The sequence below is a fragment of the Anoplolepis gracilipes genome, chromosome 15 (assembly GCF_047496725.1).
Source record: "Anoplolepis gracilipes chromosome 15, ASM4749672v1, whole genome shotgun sequence".
In the NCBI taxonomy this organism is placed as follows: domain Eukaryota; kingdom Metazoa; phylum Arthropoda; class Insecta; order Hymenoptera; family Formicidae; genus Anoplolepis; species Anoplolepis gracilipes.
In genome coordinates, this window is record NC_132984.1 from 7478435 (window position 1) to 7501764 (window position 23330).

At 29.2% G+C, this 23330-nt stretch overlaps 2 protein-coding genes across 3 annotated transcripts; both read left to right on the forward strand.

Moving 5' to 3' along the window:
* The first annotated feature begins 4441 nt into the window (after nucleotides 1-4441).
* Nucleotides 4442-9301, forward strand: LOC140673954 (uncharacterized). The gene is made up of 6 exons (XM_072907217.1): nucleotides 4442-5010; nucleotides 5543-5660; nucleotides 5784-6137; nucleotides 6708-6971; nucleotides 7195-7439; nucleotides 7586-9301. The coding sequence occupies exons 1-6, from the start codon at nucleotides 4907-4909 to the stop codon at nucleotides 8298-8300; spliced, it is 1800 nt and encodes a 599-aa protein (XP_072763318.1). The 5' UTR covers nucleotides 4442-4906; the 3' UTR covers nucleotides 8301-9301.
* A 1514-nt stretch (nucleotides 9302-10815) lies between these two features.
* Nucleotides 10816-22407, forward strand: LOC140674134 (serine/threonine-protein kinase 11-interacting protein). 2 transcript variants are annotated; one of them, XM_072907512.1, is made up of 19 exons: nucleotides 10816-10938; nucleotides 11588-12174; nucleotides 12714-13010; nucleotides 13299-13492; nucleotides 13603-13903; nucleotides 14180-14545; nucleotides 14623-14701; nucleotides 15350-15524; nucleotides 16332-16464; nucleotides 16534-16683; nucleotides 17694-17771; nucleotides 19305-19440; nucleotides 19637-19755; nucleotides 20051-20176; nucleotides 20398-20582; nucleotides 20706-20803; nucleotides 21419-21621; nucleotides 21759-22063; nucleotides 22164-22407. In XM_072907512.1, the coding sequence occupies exons 2-19, from the start codon at nucleotides 11697-11699 to the stop codon at nucleotides 22347-22349; spliced, it is 3609 nt and encodes a 1202-aa protein (XP_072763613.1). In that variant the 5' UTR covers nucleotides 10816-10938; nucleotides 11588-11696; the 3' UTR covers nucleotides 22350-22407. The 2 variants fall into 2 exon arrangements, with proteins under 2 accessions (XP_072763613.1, XP_072763614.1); XM_072907513.1 differs by lacking the exon at nucleotides 17694-17771.
* The last annotated feature ends 923 nt before the right edge of the window (nucleotides 22408-23330 follow it).

The window sequence follows — 23330 nt, forward strand, 5'->3', positions numbered from 1 at the left end:
AGCTTCTTTTTAGTCATTTCTAATGTTTTTTTACGTCTTAATTATAGGTTATTTTTATAGGTTACATTTCATATTTTATATCTCTTATTGGGATTATACCAGAAATTAAATTGATAAAAAAATATACTTTACATTTCATATTTAGTTGTACCTGTTATTCTTTGTAGTCTTTATATATTACATGTTATGAAAATTTGAATACGAGTTATAGTCTGAGCACGCCACGTAGCGGCAAACAAAGGAACGCGTATATTATAAAATAGATCTTTTTTGTCTTGTCGAAAAGATGATTAAAAAGATGATCAAAAAGACATCTTTTCGTCGACTAAAATTAATTATGACTTTTAGAAGACATCTTTTAGACATCTTTCAAAAGATGAATTTTTTGTGGGCAGAAAGATATCCTTTTAGACATTTTTAGCCTTGTCAAAAAGATGACTTAAAAAAAACATCCTCTCGTCATCTTTTAGTATTATGTGCTGTCTGGGGTATTATCACACACAATTTCACAATGATAAGTAATTATAAAAGTAAAATAATAAATAGTAAGAGAGCTATTATTTTATCATTATGTACATTCAACAACAATAATAATAGCTTTTACTAAATAATTATGTTACTTTTATATAATTGCTTTTGTGTTATTATAAAATTGTTGTGTGTAATAAACCTTTATATGTATGCATTCAGTGCACTAGTGCATCCAATCGAATTCGCTATAATTGAATATATATATGTATATGTATAATAGCGGATAAAGCATATTTTAAGTGCCTACCTAAAATATCTTGGAAAACATACACATTATTCGACAAATATATGTGATAAAAGTTAATTGTTTCATTTTAAGTGAATATATTTATTAGGCATTTAAAATGAGTCACCAGATATAAAAGAAAAATGATCAACTTAATAAAGATTCTAAAAATAAAAGTTGACAAAAAATAAAATATTAAAATAAAATATATTTTATTTTTTATTATAGATATAAAATAAAGTTGAAAAATAAATAAATAAGTAAATAAAATAAGTATATATATATATATATATGTATATATATATATATATGACAATTAGAAATATCCTCAGGTAATCCTTAGGTAAATTTAGTTTCAATTAGAGTACATATTTAAAATAATTCCGATCAAATAAGGATATTCTACAAAGATCTTATGCTATATGAGATTAGATATCCACAAAATGTCCAATACTGGACATTCTATGGATATCTAAATATTGTCCAGTGATGGATGTCTCAAATTGGATATACTATGGATGTTCATTTTATGTCCATGGATATATGGATGTAAAATGGATATAAAATGAACATCCACAGGACATTCTGTGCTATGTGGGTATATATGTACACATTACATATAATATAAATAATAATTATATAAATTCACTTATTATTATTAACGTTTATATTAATTATTAACTTTTGTAATATGATTAAAACAGCTATAACTATTATAGTAATTAATTGTAAAAGCTACATTAAACTTTTTAAAGTAATGTATATTTATGTATATTAAATTTTATATTACATACCTGAAAAAGCTTATCATCTCATCTTTTTCATGATTTTTATAACGAGTGCTATTACACAAAACAATAAACTGAAATATTTAATTTTATTCGCAATTTACTCCTTTAAATCACAAGCACAAACTATATGAATTCATTTTTATAAAAATTTTCACGAATTTACACTAGGAAAAAAGATTCATGATCAATACCTATAATCATAGACTTAGTAGAATAGAGCTCCGTAAAGTTAGCCGAACCACTTTGATTTTTTTATAATTAAAATTAACTAATTGTTTGGTCATGGTTTGTTCATGATTGGTCATCTAATTAAAACGTTTGGTCATTTATCGTTTTTTTTAAATTAAATAATTAAAATTTCGAACTAAAGTTAGCCGAACATTTTTATTTTTCGTCCAATCGAGTTAAACAAGAGCTTATTCGATGCAGAATCGTTAGGTCATCACGAATAAATTCTTTACAACGTTTGGTCATCCATAGTTTATCCGAAAAATGAAAAAAATCATGTGCGGTGAAATGACGACGGGCGACGTATAGTGACATGGACGTGCGCTACGGTCACGCGCGCATGCATTTTAGTAACTTACACAAAATTTCAAATAAATCCTTTTTAATTTTAATAAATACTTTTTATGTTGCTATGCAAGTTGCAAACCCATGTGGAATCGTATATGCATTGCAAAGTACATGCTTAGATGGGAATGCATAGGGGGACGGGGCGAAGCCCCGTTCCCATAAAAGAATATAACAAAACTTGAGAGCGAAGAAACTACCAAGGCTGACAGTACTGTGTGGAAGTTTCAATGCTATTTGACTGAAGTGCTGTTAGGCAAATGGCTCAATGAATCGTGCATCGATGCATTCAGTATTTATTTTGTAAGATTATGAATAAAAAATTATAAATATAGTATAAGAGTTCGGACATAGGTTGAATTAAAATTTTACATTGAAACTTCCCGTCGTCATTTTACCGCACATGATTTTTTTCATTTTTCGGATAAACTATGGATGACCAAACGTTGTAAAGAATTTATTCGTGATGACCTAACGATTCGCATCGAATAAGCTCTTGTTTAACTCGATTGGACGAAAAATAAAAATGTTCGACTAACTTTAGTTCGAAATTTTTATTATTTAATTTAAAAAAAAACGATAAATGACCAAACGTTTTAATTGGATGACCAATCATGAACAAACGATGACCAAACGATTAGTTAATTTTAATTATAAAAAAATCATAGTGGTTCGGCTAACTTTACGGAGCTGTAGAATAGACTGCTCATGAAGGTAGTGGGGGTATCCATCACTGAGAAAAGGACAGTTGTCATTAATACAAAGAGTAAAAAGAAACAGGAGGGAATGTATCGATGGTGGGGGCTAACCAAATCGCTAACAAAAGCCACCATCTTGAGTGTCTACTTTTTTGACGCTTATTAGCATCGTCTGCTGCTGTTGTCAGAGAGACACATGTGCGTATTATTTTGCACAATTATTAATTCTAAAAAAAATAGTGAAATAAAATTATGGTGCATTGTTAGGCCTGTGGCATAACATCAGCACGAAATTATGGGATAACATTTCATCGGTTAATAATTGTTATCAATATAATAACAATTTAATGTTTTATTTAGATATACTATTTAAAGAACAGTAAACAATGTGTTAAAATTTCAATATTATTAATATATATTATTTTATTTGTTGCATTTTAAAATTATATATTTCAATTTAATCTTATTGAGTTGATTTTATTAAAAATATTAAGTATATTTCATATTTATATTTAAAACTTTGTTTTTCCAGCATCTCCAAAAAGCCATTCAATTTTGGCGCCCATAAGCAGCCATTTTGAGTGTCCACTTTTATGCTGGTATATATAGGCATTTCCATCCATTTAGCTCGAGCCATATGCTTCTTCCTGTTTCTTTTTATTCTTTGGATATTAACGACAGTTAATGGCTGCGTTCAGCAGAGAAAGCAAATCAGTGAGCGCTTAGTGATTCTTTATTGTGATTGGTTTCTGCACTTAAATCCATCAAAGGTCTAAATGCAAGAACCAATCACAATAAAGAATCACTAAGCGCTCACTGATTTGCTTTCTCTGCTGAACGCAGCCATTCTTTTCTCAGTGATGAATACCCCCAGTACTGTTTTTCCACCTCATAAGCAGTCTATTCTATTAAGTCTATGCCTATAATGTAAGAAGAATTTTTATTGGCTGTGATCCGATATTCACTGTCAGTACAGAAATTTATGTTAAGGGTGATTCCACAATAGCTGTCGTAAGTCGGATGTCGGAAGAGTTGACCAATCACAGTTGACTTTAGAGAAGAATAACCGAATATTATTGGGCAACTCTTCCGACATCCGATTTACGACAGCTATTGTGGAACCAGCCTACGACTCCATATATGCGATAAGCTCCGGTAAACGCATGCGGCGACCAATCAGGAGCCAGGCGCTTGCCAGATTCGACTTGCGCCTAGCTCCTGATTGGTCGCCGCATGCGTTTATCGGAGCTCACCGCATACAGTCGGACCTCTTATCTTACATTTTCGGTTCGGAATCTTCCCCTTAAATTTTCTGATCCTACGACAAAAATTTGAGAATGGGGGTATAATTGCCCTTTCGCGGTCGTAACATGAGAGGATTTTTTGTCGTAGGATAAGAGGTCCGACTGTATATGGAATCTTAGCATTAGCATTATACTATAGTATACGTGACATAAACTATAGATTTTCAGGAAAGGATTCAATAGTGCACAATGCTAATTGGCCAGTGAACATTAGGATCTTCTGATTGGCTAACCGTGCTGGTTACCCTAGGCATCGGTCAATATGTATGGTTATGTGCTATCGGGATTTGTGCTAACGGAATTCTCCCGATTTTCAATACTGCAGTCAATATCGGAAATGCAGCCATTCTTATTACATCATGATAATACCTCTCTGGACATTGGCACCAACACGTGCTATACGCAGTGTGATAACTGGACGGATTAGGATAATAATAATTTGTTAGCAGAGAGATATCGATGTGTGACGATCGGTGAAACTCGCGAAGGCGGCGGAGGAGGAGGAGGCAGAGGCGGTGGTCTCGCGTCGACGTTCGATTTGAACCAAGTATAAATGATAGGGACGGGGGTTGTCTTTCAGGTTATGACGTACTTGCATTTCGTAAGTTTGGGCGGGAGACGCGGCATACAGTTAATGGCAGTAATAAAATATATATACATACATATATATATGTGTATGGCTTGTCCATCCACGGATTTTTAGAAGAGCGTCAACGCCGCGTCGTATTCGTTTTGTCGTATTTTTTTTTTAACCTTAGCAGTCTCTTATCGACGGATACTGATATGACGGGACCTGATCCTGAACCCTTTGCGTTCGATAGCGTATCTGTGCTTACTCCGGCGCTTTTAATCCTCGTTACGTGTCTCACAGTCTTCCACAGGCTAAAGTGAGTTGTCAAGATACTTGTATATATTTTTACGTACAGGGTGTTCCTAAATCCTAAAGTCCTCTATTTTGCGAAACAATTATAAGGAAACACATTTAAGACATAAAACATATATTTTATTTTATATATATATATATATATATATATATATATATATATATATAAGTAAAAATATGTAGAATAATTAAATTAGGTTTATCAAATAAGTATTTTAATATATATTTTTTTTAATACATATACATATATAAAAATATATATATTTTTTAAATATGTTTATAAAATATATATATATATATGTATATATACATAATGTTAAATCAGGTATTACTCATGTTTAACAATGCTTGATATCTTCTACAGTATAAAGCAATTAAATTTTGATAAATATATATGAATTTGTAACAATAAAATATACTATTATACTGGTATAACAATTTTTAAAAATATTCTATTTTATCAAAATAGGAATGTCCTGTATGTATTTATATCGTTTTTCAAGATATGCCTAATATTTCAATTGTATATCTTGTAGAGCAAGATGGCCTGTAATTGTGAACTGCTGGTTCTGCAACGAGAACTCAAAGATTTGGAGGCAGCAGCTGAATTGGTGGTTATGCCCTTGGTGCGAACAATACAATGGTTTTTCCAAGGTAAAAGAAAAAAAAAGTTTTAAACCTGTACCTCCAATTTCCATCTTATTCACATATTCGTGTAGTAGAAAATTTTCTTATTTCTTCTTTACAATATTGCTATGTAAAATGTACTTATTTCAGAATGGTGATTATATGTACAATATCCCAGAACAATATGCAACACTGAAGATGTCTCAAAGGTACTGCAAACTGGTTGAACAGAATGATTTGCGCGATATTTCCAAGGGACATCTCTGCACAAATTGTAACAAACAAGAAAGTCTGAAATTGTTGGAATTATCCAATTTTGAAGCAAAGAGTGAGAAACGCTACAATGACGAGCTGAAAAGCTTTAAAGAATATCTAGAGAAGAGACATCCACTGTGCGATAATTGTAAATTGACAGTACAAAATGTATTGAGTAAGCAGACACTATGGCTCACTCGTTACAAAATGTTATTCTTCAGGCGAAAACCAATCGCGATGCTTGTCAGTGTAAGTATAGATTTTTATAAAGTACCTTTAAAAACTGCAATATTTGTAAAATCTACATCAAAAATATTTATAATAATTATTTGAATATTGTATAACTATTTATCAAAATAATTTATAAATATTTTTGTAATCTTAAATTGAACAGATCATAAAGATTTAAATATCCCAACAAATATTTGAGAAATATTTAGAAAAATATTACAAATATTTATTTTTTTATTTATTATAGTATTACGAGTATTATATGAAAAATATATTGTAAATATAATCTATATTTTAATAATATATTGAATATAGATTTTTTTCTCTTAACGTGTATAAATATATATACATATATATATATATATATATATATATATATATATATATATATATATATATATATATCAATGTATATAATGTATAAAATATTTTTATATTTCAAAAAAATATAATAAAAATATTTATGAATATTTATCATAAATATGTACTGCCTGGGTACCTTAATTACAAAAGTTGTACACATAATTAGACACTATTATAGACACGTGCAATCGTTGCAATGAATAATCTTTGTTAGTTCTTTTGCAGAATGCGAGAAAATCGGAGGCAATTTTCCGAATTATCTCTATGATCCTGATTCCGATTATTGTGTTCAATCATGACTCTGTATGGTTGCCAATTGGTGGATTATTTTTTCATTTATGTGCTTGTTGGGCAAGTTCAACAAAGAAAAAGAGAATTGACATATTAATGATATTTTTATGGTTCTGCATTGTTATTCTTGTGCATGTCAAAAATTCAATTTTCCAAAATGTTTGGCTTACGACAGAGCACACTGTACAGTATTACATGGTGAGCTAAATGTCTTAAAATCTTAAAATATCTTTTGGCATTTATTAAATACTTTTACACGAATATTTCGAATATTTTATATATATATATATATATATATATATACATATATATATATATATGTATATATTTATATATTATTTTATTAGATTTTATATTTTTTTATTAGACTAGATATTTTTCTTTAAAATATTTTTTATACGAATATTGTTCTTTTTTTCAGGTAAAAGTATGCGCGTTTATTATAGGTTTCTTGAGTCTAAAACCTATTTCGAATAAAAATACATTAATTGGTTCAGTTGCGTTGAAGAAGCTGCGTTCGCAGGCCGTTGTCGCGTCTCAGTCTACATTACAGAATTACAGTGAAAGCAAAAATAACATTTCTAACGGAACGAGCAACACTGTTGAATCATTTGTCTATGCAACAGACGAAGTATCTTCTACTGAAATCAAATCGCATTCAGCAATGCAAGTATTTTATGTTGACTCTTTTTTTTTTTTTTAACGAAACACTTCTGGTCATCTTATATCTCATAATATTTATTATTAATGCACAATATTAATTATTTTACACTTTATTTTATTATTATATATGTATTTTTATTTATCTTTAGATTGAGACAAAAGTTATCTACTGTTATAAACAGCAGCAACCTAGATAATCACCTAAACTTCATCTCTCAAAATAAGAGTAGTCCGCTGGATGGCTGTTGCTTGAACAACAGTTTAAGCACCCTCTTCCTAAGTGAAGGATCAACAAGGTACAGCAGGAGTACTGCGAAAGCGATGCCGGCGATCTTTGAGCGGAGAGTATACAACGGGATGAGCTCTGAGAATCTGTTCAGAAAGTCCGGGTCCAACAGGAGGTACGTTCTGTCACCGCCGAAGCTCAGGTCGGTGACACAGACCTCGTGGGTGGCCGGTGGTTACTGGCAGGTGGATGCCAGTATGATGACCGCGACGCCGCCGACGCTCTCGCGATCGTCCAGTCAGAGCTCAGGCTTCGGTTCGGCCGGTTCCTCCAACTTCGCCCCCTCCCGCGAGCCGTCAGTACACGAGCTCGATCGCTGCTCTGTCGTGTCAGACGCCACTCGATGGTCGTATCAGCTCCCATCACGTGCGAATCAGTCGTCGCGAGCCGAGGAACAGGAAAGTTGCGTTCGCGAGACAAATGTTGGCAGTCGGAGCGACTTGACGTCGGCATTTGCAGGTCATCAAATAACGTCGACGACGACGACGGTCGTCGCGAACTCCGGCTGGTTCTCCGCGCTGCTCTGCGGCTCGCTGATATTGAACATGATAGTGTTGTGCGCTACGTTATTACGTTAAGGAGTCGCCGGGTTGGTTGTGTGTTCACCGTAATTTTACGATTGCTATATAACTATTAATTGTGATTTCTGGCGTTGATTTAACGCCTCAAGTACTCGCCAAATCGAATCATCCGGTCAGTCTGACTTGAGAGATGTCTTCCTTTCATTTCTCTTTTCGAAGATTCAATCTCTCTAATCTGATACTAGATCAGTTTAATGATCACAAGTATTTTAAGATGAAATACAATTACACTACTGCTAATTAGAAGAGAACGAGCGCAATTTTTTGCGCGTAAAGTTACACTGTTACACTGACGTCATACACTGCCGATGTACTTGCTACAGATACTTGCTCCAACATATCCGCCAGTCTTCACTCGATCCTGCAAATACATGTGTATAAATATCTGAATATTCTTGTTAAGGTTGAAATATGCAGGAGATATTGCTCATCTCATTTTTTTCAATATTTTTATTCTTTCTCATTCCAAGACGAAATATATTCAAAATATATTTTTCTCATTTATATATTGATGTATATATTTTAAATAGAGTACGTATGTAGCAACGTTTTTTTCTCATCATAAATATATTTGTATAAATATAATTGTAAAAAAAATTAGTGAAGGAAAAGATGCGATGTGTAAATATTTTCTCTTGTGAGCTGTAATTACTACTTTAGTGAGAGATGTACCTAAATATTGATCTTTAAAGGTAAAGAAGTAAGGATATTTGTTTAAGCGTTAAAGATTTCCTGTTTTCTATACGTACTTGTTATTTATCGACAAAACTGATCGTGCATGCACTGCCAAAAAAAAAAAAAACATCGTACACAAAAAGAGAAAAAAAAAGAAAACGCGCTCCACCGACAGGCACATGTGAAACATCTGTCTGTCTTTCTTAGCCAATGAAAAATTGTTGTAACAATGTTACTTATATTCCGATTATTGTACGTTTTGATATGTACGATATTGTACAATTGTATCGAGACGAAAATAAAGCAGTAAATCTTTTATAATAGTTTTTGTGGAAGATTTGTCTTTAGAAAATAATTCTGTCAGAATCCCTGACAAGATATCCTTATAAGCGCATAATATATAATATTTAAGGTATATTCTTAGAATATTATATCTTCTAAAAATATACCTTGAATATATCTTAAATATTATGTAATATTATGTGCTTATAGGGATGCAGAAGAAAAAAAAGAGACGATTTTACCAAAGAAAATATAATATGTGCTTAAGATATTTCTATTTCTCGTAAAAAGTTAGCACTTTTTTGGCTAATTCAAATATTACCAATATTGATATTTTGTTTTCAAATATATACTTAAATTATTGTAGAAATAAAAACTCATAGCTCATGACACTCTGCAGTTGGAGAAAAATATATACATAAAAATTTAAAAAATGAAAAAGTATAAAATAAGAAAAAATATTTCGCTATTACAGTAATTTTTTAAATAATTTCCAATACGTTAATTGAATATTATTTCTAAATGCAGAATTTGCGAAATATACCGATCACATTATAAATTGTTATAATTTATATTTCAAAACTATAAGAAAATTACAGCATTTGGATTAAAAATTCATAAAAAAAATACGTAAGTAATATGGAATACTAAATCTATAGAAATGCATGTTCAATTTTCTTAATATTTAGTATGATACATACACTATTTTAATTTGTGATACATAAAGTATTTTTATTTATGATACACATTTGTGATATTAAAGCATTTTAATTTGTAATACACTTGGGATATATACAGTATTCTAATTTGTTTTCTAGTAAAAAAAAAGTATTTTCATTATTATTAATTTTAATTTAATATTTTGTATATTTATTATTTTCATATTTATTTGATTTTGTCAATCTTTATATATGAATATTAAAGATTAAAGAAAACGTAAGCAATTTCTTTATATATATATATATTATTTTAATGTTTTATTTAAAAAGATTATAAATTTTTAGTTTTTCTAAAACGTTTACTTTTTGTGTTGCTGAAATATAACGGCCTTGTTTACATCGACATACTTTGATACGCGTACTAAATATTACTGGTCAATCATAGCCATTCCATTCTTTAGAAGACTGGCTATAATTGGCTAATATAGTACTTAGTACGCGTATCAAGTGCTCGGTGTAAACTAAGCTAATGTTTATATCAATGGTCAGGTTAATGTGATTCAAATATGAGCGGGAGTTGCCCAGATCTAGAGGACTAATGAAAAGTGGATCATATCATATGGCGTGACTTTTATTGGAGGGTTTCTAGAATTTCTAGAAAACAAGCTTTGTTATTGGCTTAGTTTACACCGATATACTTTATACGCAAACTAAATACTACTGGCCAATCACAGCCATTCCATTCTTTAAAAGACTGGCCATGATTGGCTAGTGTAGTACTTAGTACGCGTATCTAGTGCTCGGTGTAAACTAAACTATTGAATATCGGACAAAATATAAAATATTTTTATCACAGACTTCTATCTATGATTTTTATGCATACTGGCATACTGGCAACACTGCATATGGGCGAATCTCGAAAGAGAACTGGAAAGAGAGAAGAAGAATACATGAATATTTATAGATTTATTTGTTATATCGATATTTGTATTTTACTAGAAAGTTTTAATTATAACATGGTATGCATGAAAATATATTTAATTATTATTGTTATTATCGTTAAGTTGATTAAACTTTTTTTAATTTTATTAACATAGTATAAAGTGTTTAATTTTATCCGTTCAATTTAGATTATTTTGATAAAGATACACTTTTTTTATGTCTTTTTAAATTAAATTTAAAGTTTGACAAATAAATATCTTTCGATACGAGAATAAATAGAAAGTAATTCTGAAGATTTTATTTTTAAGGTTAGGAAATCTCATATAAATATCATATAATAAACATATACTTATGTCACTTCAATTTATATATAAATTTATTTACACACGCACACACATATATATATATATATATATATAATATGTAAAATTATCTTAGTTAATCAATTACACAGATATGTGTCTTTGCAACTGTAACTTTAATTCTAATTGAAATATAACTAATTTAAAATTTTTATTTTTTCTGATTTTGAAATTTTATTTTTTATATGAAAAAAATGCTATTAATTAAGTATATTTTTATCAAAATATAAAAGTAGTGTTGGTTAAAAACTAAACGCTTTTCTACATTTTTTTTCTGGAAATTTTTTTTTCCTTTAAATTCATATACTAGATACCAAAACCGATGAATATTTTATACTAATTTGACATATTATTTCTATTTCAGTTTAACATAAAATATTATTAGAAAATATTAGAAAAGTATATATTTTAATATGTGATTGTGACAAATAATACAATCTATTTAAAATAATAAAAAAATCTATTTAATAATAATGGACAAGAGCAATACAATGTTAAACCAGCCACAGGATACAGTTAATATGCAGGAGATCATGGAATTGGTGAAACTTCTTCGCCAGAATGGCGACGAGATCTTGAGTGCCTCGAGCAAGCTTTCGCTATCGACAAAACTATTGCATAGTCTCAATGAAGCGTTTTCATTAATTGCATTAGAATCTGAAGATCTGGATTCTTCATTTCAAGTGTGCAACAGTTCTAAAGTAGATATATTTCGTGATATAAAATTTCTACATGATTTTGTGCAAAAAACCATAAGTTTGAAAGTGACACATTGTTCTCCTGACGACGTCAAAATTATTATTGACATCTCCAAGTTTAGACATCTAAAGTATTTGGAGCTCAGAAAGGTATCCATTGAATTACTGAAAGGTTTACAAAGTGTCAGGGGCCAGTTGGAAAGCATAGTGTGCGCTGGTAGAAAAGGAGTATCTACAATCTATCAATTATTAGGTTTGTTTAAGTATATAAAGTAAAATATTTGAAAAAAAAATCAAGTAACAGTAAATAGACAATTATTCGGTTTCACGGGACAAATCAATATTAGTTGAAGATAAATAGATTGGTTTTGAAGATACATGATTAACATCAATAAGCTAATGCTTGTTGGTACAGTATCTTTTTAAATCAATCATGATATAAAAACAACATGTTACATAAACAGCAATGCTGTACGAATTTATAAAGTAATACATAATATAGAGTTAGACTGTGGAACCAGTGCTTATCTGTATATTTATATATTATATACTTGTGTGTGTATACATATATACACGATTATTATATAATATGTTCTTATATAATATTAGTATATAATATATAATTATATAATATTACTATACAATATATATTATATATTATTACATAATAGATATAATATATAGATCATATAATAGATTATTATACAATATATTATATATATATATATATATACACATGATTATTTTTAAATATTATCTAGGATATCCTATCTCTATATTTTTTTATTACAGCCGCATGTGGAGGTGATGCTGGTATTGGGTTTGTATGGGCATCTTTAAGACATTTAATACTGCCTCATAATGCTCTTAAATGCTTGGATGAATCATTAGAATTGGCTCCTTGGCTTCAAATATTGGACTTAAATCATAATATAATAACTAATGCAAAAGAAATATCCTGCTTATCAGACTTGAAATATGTTAATCTGGGCTATAATAAACTGGAAGAAGTACCTGTATTTAATAAAGCAGCTTTACATTCATTACAAATATTAGTATTGAAGAATAACTACATAGACAATCTTAATGGTTAGTTATTATTACATTAATGACATAATACTTAAAAATTTTATTTTTCAATAATCATTTGTGATACTTTATTAATAAAATATAATAATTTAAATATAATTCTTTCTGAATATATACATGTATTTTCTATACATTTGTGAATTAAAATATTACAGCAAAGAAATTGAAATAGTTTTCCGAAAAATTAATTTATAAAAATATATGACTTTATCTGGAGCAGTAATTTACACATAATATTATCTATGAATTTAATGAATTATTTATTGTTAATATCAATTTGTATAACAGGTCTTCAAGGTTTAGAATGTTTGACAGAATTAGATTTATCATTTAATTGTTTAACGGAACATTCGGTCCTTTGGCCGCTCCAAAAGATGCCTACTTTGTTGTGGCTGTCTTTGGAAGGAAATCCTTTATCGTACCATCCAAAACATCGGTTACTGTCCATAAAACATTTGCATCCTAGTCTGTCAGATAGCAAGGTATTTGCATGATAATAAGTACATTGAAAATTTATAAAATACCAGAACCAGTGTACTGATACTATAATTATTAATTATAATATAACATGAGTCTGAGTAAACTCTGACAGTTTGTTTTAGATAGTCTACTGCTTTCAAAGTCGGAAAAGGCGTTTGTGGCAGAAAATCGAGTTTTTGCGATACACGCGAATCAATCCATATCTCTGACTAGCTCCATGTCTACGTGCGTCGATACATATGAATTCAATGAAAGCGGATCAAATCAGCGAATAACATCATCCGAGAACTCAGAAAGAAGCGTACTAAAAAGTAAAAAAAAACCGAATATGAGAGAAGCGATTATCGATGAAATTGATCAGGAAAAGGGAGAATTTAAGAAACTGCCCGATGTGGTTGCCTCTACTCATTTGGGTAATTGAACTAAGATATAGACATTTTTATTAATATATTATTAATAATATATTAATAAAAATATAAAATAATATATTTTTATTAATTTTCATAATTTTATATTAATATTATTTTTATTAATTTTTATTAATACAATAGAATATATAATTTTAATGATATGATAAAATTATTGTGTGATAAAGATTGAGACACTATTACAATAATTAATGGAATAAAAGAAGTTATGGATAGCATTATATTATTTGTAACACTATATTAATTTATTCATTTTTTTAGAATCATCAAAGGATCATTTAGAGACAAAAAAGCGCATCTTAGATTTGCGAGAGAAGTTTGGTGAGATCAATTGGCTGAGCAGTCACGCGGGAACTTCAGTCCAGGATATTATGGGTCTTCGTTCTGAACAATTTCCAACATCGCAAATGTTTCAGATTGTGGTTGACATTAATACAGCATCGTCTCTTCACGACAATCTAATTCACACTATATTTAATGAAAAATTTTCCACGGATCCAGAATCACAAGAAATTGCAAAATATATAGATGACAAAGACACTTCTCAGAATGAAGAAATCATAGACGAAATACACACCCTGGAAACACATACAGTTGATTCTACGAATGCATATGATCCTAATGAAGGTAAAAGTTGCACGAAATATACAAAACAGTATTTTCAATGACGCAATAAATCTTAAATTCTTTTTTTTTATCTTTAGAAGTTGGAGATTTATATACTGTTCAGAAAAGAAAAAATGATGGTGAGATGGAGACTATATTTTTAATGATAACCCCTGAGTAAGTATGTACACAGCAGAATTGTACCTATATTTTAAGGTTGCACCATTTTAATTATTTGTAAGAAAAATTGCAAATTATAGTTTCGTTATTGCAATTGAATTCTTGAATAATCAATGTTTGGTTGCGCTTTGTTTGACTTATACTTTGTAATCGTTTAATTGACCAATCAAGATGAAAGAGACCAAAAATTTCTTTGCTCTGATTAATCAAATGTTTTGAAACTTTTGTAGTAAATTACACATCATTATATATATATATAAAGATGAGGAAAGAGTATGGAAATCTAAAAAATCTCGAAAAATTTTATTAAAAAGTATCATAACAAACTTTAAAATACCTCAGGAAATTCTTAATTAAAACAAGTTTTATTATACTGTTTTGGAAAGCTCTCAAGATAAATTATAAGAATATGCAATTAAAAATCGAGTTTCTCCCCTCCCCCCATTTAAGAAATTTAAGGTAACCTTTACATGACCTTCAGGCGACTATTGAATGACATCATCTTATGTTCCTCTCTAAATCATACAACTTTTATCTAAAACATTTTTCTGTAAAACTTATATTTTTCGAGATTTTTCAGGGTTTCCATATCCTCATCCTGTATATAATATTATTATGAAATGAAATTTTATTTTGCTTTTGTAGAAATATTAAAGAAAAGGAAACAATTACTGGAAAAGTAAAGTTTCATTGGTCGATAAGTTCAGTTTTGTCTTGCGTCTTAGGCAAGAGCGATCCACCCACGATCGATATTATTTTTGATACTACTAGAAAAGATAGAGAAAATAGGCGATACTTTGCAGAATTGGAAGATGCAAAGGTATTGAAAAACATATAAATACTATTTATATTTTATAGGATGGGGCAGTTAAAGTGTTACAAGGTATTTTCTCTGAAAATATTTGACATCATACAAAAAAATGTTGTAGACAAAACTTATAGATTTTTTTAGATGTAAAAATACATTGGTAATCTTGAATTTTAACTAAAGTAATTTTTCAAGGTCATGGAGAGATCAATCTAGTTTTTCTTATTAAGTTAGTTTTATTTATAAACCAAAAAACCAAAATTAGTTTTACTTATAAACCATCTTTATTTCTTTATATAAATTTCTTTAATTTGATATAATTTTAATATATAATAAACTAAAATAGATTCAGCTGCTTATTTCAAATTCATATTGTTTATTAAAAACAACTATGCATTTTCTTTAGATCAATTGATTCCTCTCATTGTTTTATATATAAAAGTATTAAGGTAAGATAGTCGAAAAATGAATATTTTACGAGATATTTTATAATTTATGTAAATAATTATATCAAATTAAAGTATAAAATATCACGTAAACTATTCAGTTTTTGGTCATTTTACTTTTATAACTTTTTACGTCAAATATTTCGAGAAATCGATTTATATAAAAAAATTACAGTGGTTCTATTAAAAAAAAAAAAAAACTAAGTTGAAAACTTTCAACATTCAAGATTATCAATCACTTTTTTTCTCTCTCTCAAAACCCTTTAAATTTTACCTGAAACATTTTTTTGTACGACGTCAAGTTTTTGGAGGAAATGTCAAATGTTCCACTCTGTGTACAATCGACAGCTAAAAACGACATTGCTGTTTTCAGAAAATCACGGCATTCATCAATGAGCAGATTGAAATGCGGCCGATACCGCTTCAGGTTTTTAAATGTATGAAATGCTCAACACAATTCTCGCAGGATATGGAATACGTCATGCTTGCCGTTAAGTCGACGACGGGTTTGTATTATAACCAGTTAACGGTGCATCGTTGAACATCATTATCAAAGAATCATGCTTTTTTTTTAGGTACGAAACAACTCAAGTGCCCCACTTGTGACAGCAGTTTGGTCATCGAAATAGAGAATCCATCTGATATGGACAATCAGATTGTTAAAAATCAATCAGAACATTCTGCAAGAATCCACTTGCAGCATTCTGAATCATTCTCAAGTATCGGTGAGGTTCTTTATAATTATAGCATGTAGTGTCCTTTATGTAAGAATGAATTAATGAAAATCGTGCACGAGCTGTACAGTCCTTGACATCTATTATATTGAAGAAATTTGATATATATTGACGCCGTACAAAAAAATGTTTCAGGCAAAATTTATAGAGTTTTGAGGAAAAAGAAAAACTGATAATCTTAAATTTTATAATTAATGTCATTTTTCAAAGTCAACGTCAACCTAGTTTTTTTTTTCATGGACCACCCTAATTTTTATGCCTAAATCTGATTTCTCGCAATATTCGGCGTAAAAAGTTATAAGGATAGGGTGGTCAAAAATTGAATGCTTAAGAGATATTTTATTCTTTATACTTTCATTTGACATAATTTTATATAACTGAAATATCTAGTAGAATATTCATTTTTCAATGATCTTATCTTGATATAAAATAATAATAGGAATTAAGTAATGTAAAGAAAATGTATGTTTTTACGACAAAATATGTAACTGCACGTTGCAAATTGATAATTTTAATTTAATTAAACAATGATTAAAAGTATTTACAGATTGTTATATGAAAAACAATTATGAAAAAACTGATAAAATTTTAGTTAATGTATAGAGTTTTATGAATATACATTTGAATCATTTAATGAAAATCTTACAGTAATAGATTTTTGCTTTACTTCTTTTGCATTAAAAAGAACTTTGTATATTCTCATAACTCTCAGAACATATTTTGATTTTGAAATTTAATTATGAATCACACTGTATGACTCGTGCAAAGCATTTAATCTAATGTTTTGAAGTTGGCCCAATAATTAACTTGACTTTAATAAGAATTAAATATTTAAATAATCGAATGATTGCGAATGCAATGGTGATTCTAATGATAGTTTATTGTGTATGTTAATATGTGTGATACATATACATGTACGACCAACGCATATGATACACGCGCGCGCGTTTGTATCTTACTACATTTAATATGGGAACTATAACATACTAATACCGGTGCAGGTGGAATGGAGGGTGGAGCTAAATCCGTCACCACTTCTCTGGTGCACTCCGACTCTCATATCCAAGCTCAAATCTGTTGTAAGCTTCAGTCACAATAATTATGTTATAGCATTCTCTACTTCTTCTTTTTTTCTCTCTCTCTCTCTCTCTTTCTCTTTCTTTTTTTATTTTTTTACTTTCTCTTCTGCCCTGTGAGAACAATTTTGCAACTTAAAGAAAAGCCCGGCGACCTGACAAGGAAACTCCGCAAATCCGAATATTCTGATTTTGATGAAACTATATATGCAAGATGAGAGAAAAAAGTATGGGAACTATGAAAGATCTCGAAAAATATTCACGGAAAAATGTTTCAGACAAAAGTTGCATGGTTTCAAGAGGGACATAAGATGATGACATTGATTTGACCTTGAATAATCGCTTGAAGGTCACGTGAAGATCACCTTCAATTTCCTAAATGAGACACTCTATTTTTAATTGCATATTCTTGTAGCTTACCTCGAGAGCTTTCCGAAACAATATAATAAAACTTCTTTTGGTTAAGAATTTTTTGAGATATTTTAAAGTTGTCATAATACTTTTTAATATAAACTATGAAATAAATGAAAAAAAATGAATAGATCTTGTCTTAGATAGCAGGATTCTTTCAATCTTGTCTTAGATTTTTTTCTCTAAAACATATTTTTCGAGATTTTTTTAGGATTTCCATACTTTTTCCTCACCCTGTATTTACATAAGCGACGCAGAGAACGGTAAAAATAAAGGGTAAAACCTCTCATATGTAGAACAGCTTCTTGCTTTTCTCGCTATATATAGGATCTTGAGAATTATTCGAAATATCCTAAATAATGTTTTATACAAAAGTTTAATTTAACCATATTAACAAAATTTTGAAAAAATTAAATTTGAAAATCAATAGGTTTATAAACAAATAGACGAGAGAAGTATTAGTGTGGAGCTGAATATTTTTTCTCGTCTACATCTTTTTAGGAGGGTAAAGAGGGGTTATAGAATTCTCAAAAATGAGAATCTATTTCTTGGTAAAATACACCCCAAGTAAAATATGTGCCCTGCGCACGATTCAAATTTCGCGAAAGAATTAATTTCTAAAGAAATTTTCGCATCAACATCCGTATGGCTCTCATTGCCAAGTTACGTGTTTGTAAATTTGAAAAATAAAAATTGTTTTTGGGGAGCAACTTAAAATTTCTAAATTCATCTCCATTTATTCCTCCCTCCCATATGTGTGTGTGTAAAGTTTCATCAACATCAGGATTTTCTGATTTGCGAGGTTCTCTTGTGAATCAAAGCCATTTTTTTAATTAAAAAAAATTATACTTGAAAAATTTAAATTTAAAAATTTGGAAACATACAATATTATTCTTCTTTATTTTAGCATTTCTCTCTTCGATGCTACAAGCACCTAATTTCTAATCTTTACTTTTAGAAGTGTAATGTGTGATGTTTTATTTGAAGACAAACTATACATCTTTGATTTTCAAAATCTATTTAATTCATATATATCTTTGTTTTTTCTTTCTAAATTTCTAGAAGATGTAAAAACGACGTAACATTACTAATATGTTTTTATGAATTAATCTTTATTGTTGTCAGGTTCAGCGACAAGTTTAGAAGAATCAAGAGAGTCCACACCATCTGCAAATGCTTTGACGAAGAAATACGAGAGTGACATAGAGATACTGAGTAATCCGAGTCAGAGCAGCATTGAAGTTTTGGACGAAACGCTGAAGTTAGTGTAGTTGTATTAATGATACTTAACATTTATGATCATTCTTTTGTTATGTAAACATAATATAAGAAATGAGAGTTATAAATAGGACTATATAATAACATTACATAACAAAAGAACAAACAGATATGGTGTCATCGTCTACTTGTCATCGTATATTTAAATTAATATTTCATTGTGGTATTCATTGATGCAGGGCAAATGTCACACCAAGCCGGAAACAGGAAGAAAGGCGTACTGCGATCGCTCCTTCTTTAATAACAATTCCAGATGCGACACCAGTGATGGCAGGCTTGACGGAAAGCAGTTCTTCGGGTTTGTAATCTGTCCCTACACCTTTTATTACATATAATCATGTATGATTAATATGTCAATATAAAGTGTATTTTTTCATTAATATAATTAATATAATTACGACTCGTATTTAGATTTTTTTACGAAAGTTAAATAAAGTTATTTGTTGAAGAAGAAAATTAAATATATTGTTATGTATTAAAATTATAAAAAATTAAATATACTGTTTATTTTATTTTATTTAACTTTGCATCATGGCAAATAATGTTAATTTTTGTTTTAATATAGTAGTTTGTAAAGCCAGTTTTATTTACAGGTTCCTTGACAGACAGCATATGCACAGCATATGAAAATAAAATGGTCAAATTAACAACTGATACAAAATCCCATAGCAGTGAAAAGGAAATAGCTCCTGTAACAAACTTGACATCAATGCTGGGAGGTAAAATCAATGTGAATCCATAGTGTCATTGTGTAATATTATTAAATTATAATATTATTAAAAATATACTTGATCATATGAATAAAATAATCTAACAAATGTTTTGCTATTAAGTTTTAACTTGATTTTTGTCAACATAATCCTTTCGAATCATTTGTCATACTATGTTATAATGTTTAATATTAATATTTTTATAGTGTATTGTTATATATCATTTTTAGGTTTACTTCAAAGCATCAAGATTGGTAGCAATAAAATATTGAGAGGCGAAGAGGCTTCGAGCTTTTTCGGCAGCGACGTGCAATACTCGTATACTGACTTTAGTAGTATAGATCACAGAATTAAACTGCATATAATTTTAAATATATTCGAGCATGAGAACGAAGAGGTGGTGTTTCTTCTCAAGGTGTGCTTAGCTTGATATAATTTTGTTTTTAATTTAATTAATTACGTATAGCAAAAACCCAAGTCAACAAATTGAATAGAATCATATATTTAATTATATTTTATTTTTGTTTCTGACATATAGGCACAGATTTTGATGCACTCTATACAAGAAGCATTTTCTGGATGCTTAGTATTATCTACGTCTAAAGTTTATGTTCTCAGAATTGATGGACCAGAAGGGTAAGTGCTGCTTAATATAAATTTTCTCTCCAAAATTTTATGTGAATATTTTAGAGATAGGATGTTTTCAATGAAATGAATGTATAGTGTATATACAAACAGTGAGGGAAAAGTATGGAAAACTTGAAAAATTTCGAAAAATATAAGTTTTACACAAAAAGAATCTAAGGCAAGATCCATTCATTTTTTTTTTTTTTTTTTTTTATTTTTTTTTTTCTTCAATTATTTCATATTTCATATTAAAAAGTATCATGACAAACTTTAAAATATCTAAGGAAATTCTTAGATAAAAGAAGTTTTATTATAGTATTGTAGAAAACTCTTAAAGTAAGCTACAAGAATATGCAATTAAAAATAGTGTGTTCCACTCAAGAAATTGAAGGTGACCTTTACGTGACTATTCAAGCGACTATTCAAGGTCAAATCAATGACACCATCTTATATCCCTCTCGAAACCATACAACTTTTGTCTGAAATAATTTTCTGTAAAACTTATATTGTTGAGATTTTTTAGACAAACAAAATTTAGATAGGCGAGTTTTTTAATTCATCTATTGATCAATCGATGAATTAAGAAACTGGCCTAATTATGAATAAAGCAAAAAAATACGATAGGGAGGATCCACAGCGTTGGCTTCAGAAAGAAGTCAGTTGGACAACGGACAGATTAAGATCCTTTGTATCGCTGCCATTTAAGCAAGGTGTTTTGATCGAATTACAACAGCCTGGCAAAAGCAGCGAAGAGCTTTCCCCTATTACAGTGCTTTGTATTATGCAAGACTTCCAAAGAACATCAAACTTTTTATTTTATATCACAGGTATAAAATGTCTTTCAACAATGATAAATATAGCGTAACTAAATTTACTAAATTTTTACATACATCTCAGAATCAGAACGTCAAGTATGAGCGATAATAAATTTTAAATTGTACTCATGATGTTTTTCTGTTTACAGATCTGCAATTGCCTCCGAGTTGCGAAGTGGAATTTTCAGTTCCAGAGTATTTTAGCATTTTAATGCACGATTTACTAACGAGTAGTGACAACTATAAGACCGGAGACGTCGTACGATTGCTAGCGATATTTTCCTCTGCAGTTTTAAAATATCAAAATGTTATCATCAAGCTTAAACTATCCGGATTAATATTGACCAATGCAATATTAATGCTACTGGAGGACAATATTCAATGGCTTATACCAGGCAACAATCAAGCGCCTTTGATTGCTAGAGAACAAACTATGAGTAATCTGATTGCAATAGTCAGTAATTTTCGACAATTTTTATTTATTATTTAAAAAAGATGATGCCAATAAAGTATTAACAAGTATATTTGATAATGGACTAATAATATAATTTTAGGAACATTGTGACAATTCGTTGACCTTAAATTTTTTGGACGAGATCGCGGGACTCGAGGAAAGTTGGAACTTGGAATTTGTTTCTCTTAGTGCCGTTGAAGCTGTAATCAGTTCTATACAACCTTCGTGGGAAGAGTTATTCTCGATACCTCTGCAAGTAACTACTACAAGCACGAGAGTTGCTTGAGGAGTACAGGATAATGTGGAGGAAGCTTAAGTAATACAGATCAAATCTTTTATTAGCTTTTTAGTTTAGTTAATGGTTTCAATTATATTTTTGTATACAATCAAACCCTTCTCCCCCTCTAATCTTGACATATCAAAATCAAATTTTTTATTCTTATATATATTTGCCCAATTATTTTTTTGACACACATGCAAAATAAAAATGTTATTTTGATTACGTACATAATAATATTTTTGTATTATATATGTGTGAGCAAATGGCAAATATAAAGAAATAAGACAACACAGGAATAGATGTTAAAAAAAATTAATAAAAATGAGAGTTAAAAGCACTAAGGCTAAAGAATATATAATGTCTTTCTTCTAGATATTAATTTATTAAATTAAGTTGTATAATTAAAAGTAAAATTTAAAAAGTGATTATATGTACATATATATATACTTTTTAAAAAAACTTTTTTATTTTAAAAGGCTAATCTAACAGTACTCTTGTACTTATATCTGAATATTTTATATTGAATTTAGCATTTTTGATTTAATTAAAGAAATTGCAGAGATATTTTGGAGTACTGTAAAATGTAGAAAAATGATGGATAATAAGAGATTATTGACAGAATGAATTTTCAATAGTGCTACAAGAACTGCAATTATTATCTGTAAATATTTCTGATTGAATTTTATCTCTTTCCACGCTGACTTTCTAGCCAAAATTTTATTAAAATAATCACAAATTTTTGCACATAATCTTATTCGCACACATTATATGACTCTGTGTTACATATTCAGTAATTTTAATTACATCTGATTGTAAATATTCAACTACTGTGATATGTATATATTTTGAGTTCTACAATAAAAGCCAAGACTCAGGTATATTTACTATAGATATTTATATCGCGAGAATATTGTAATTTATATTTTGTAACAACATAAATATATAAATATAATCTTACAGCATAATTTTCATCTAAATTTTCTCTCT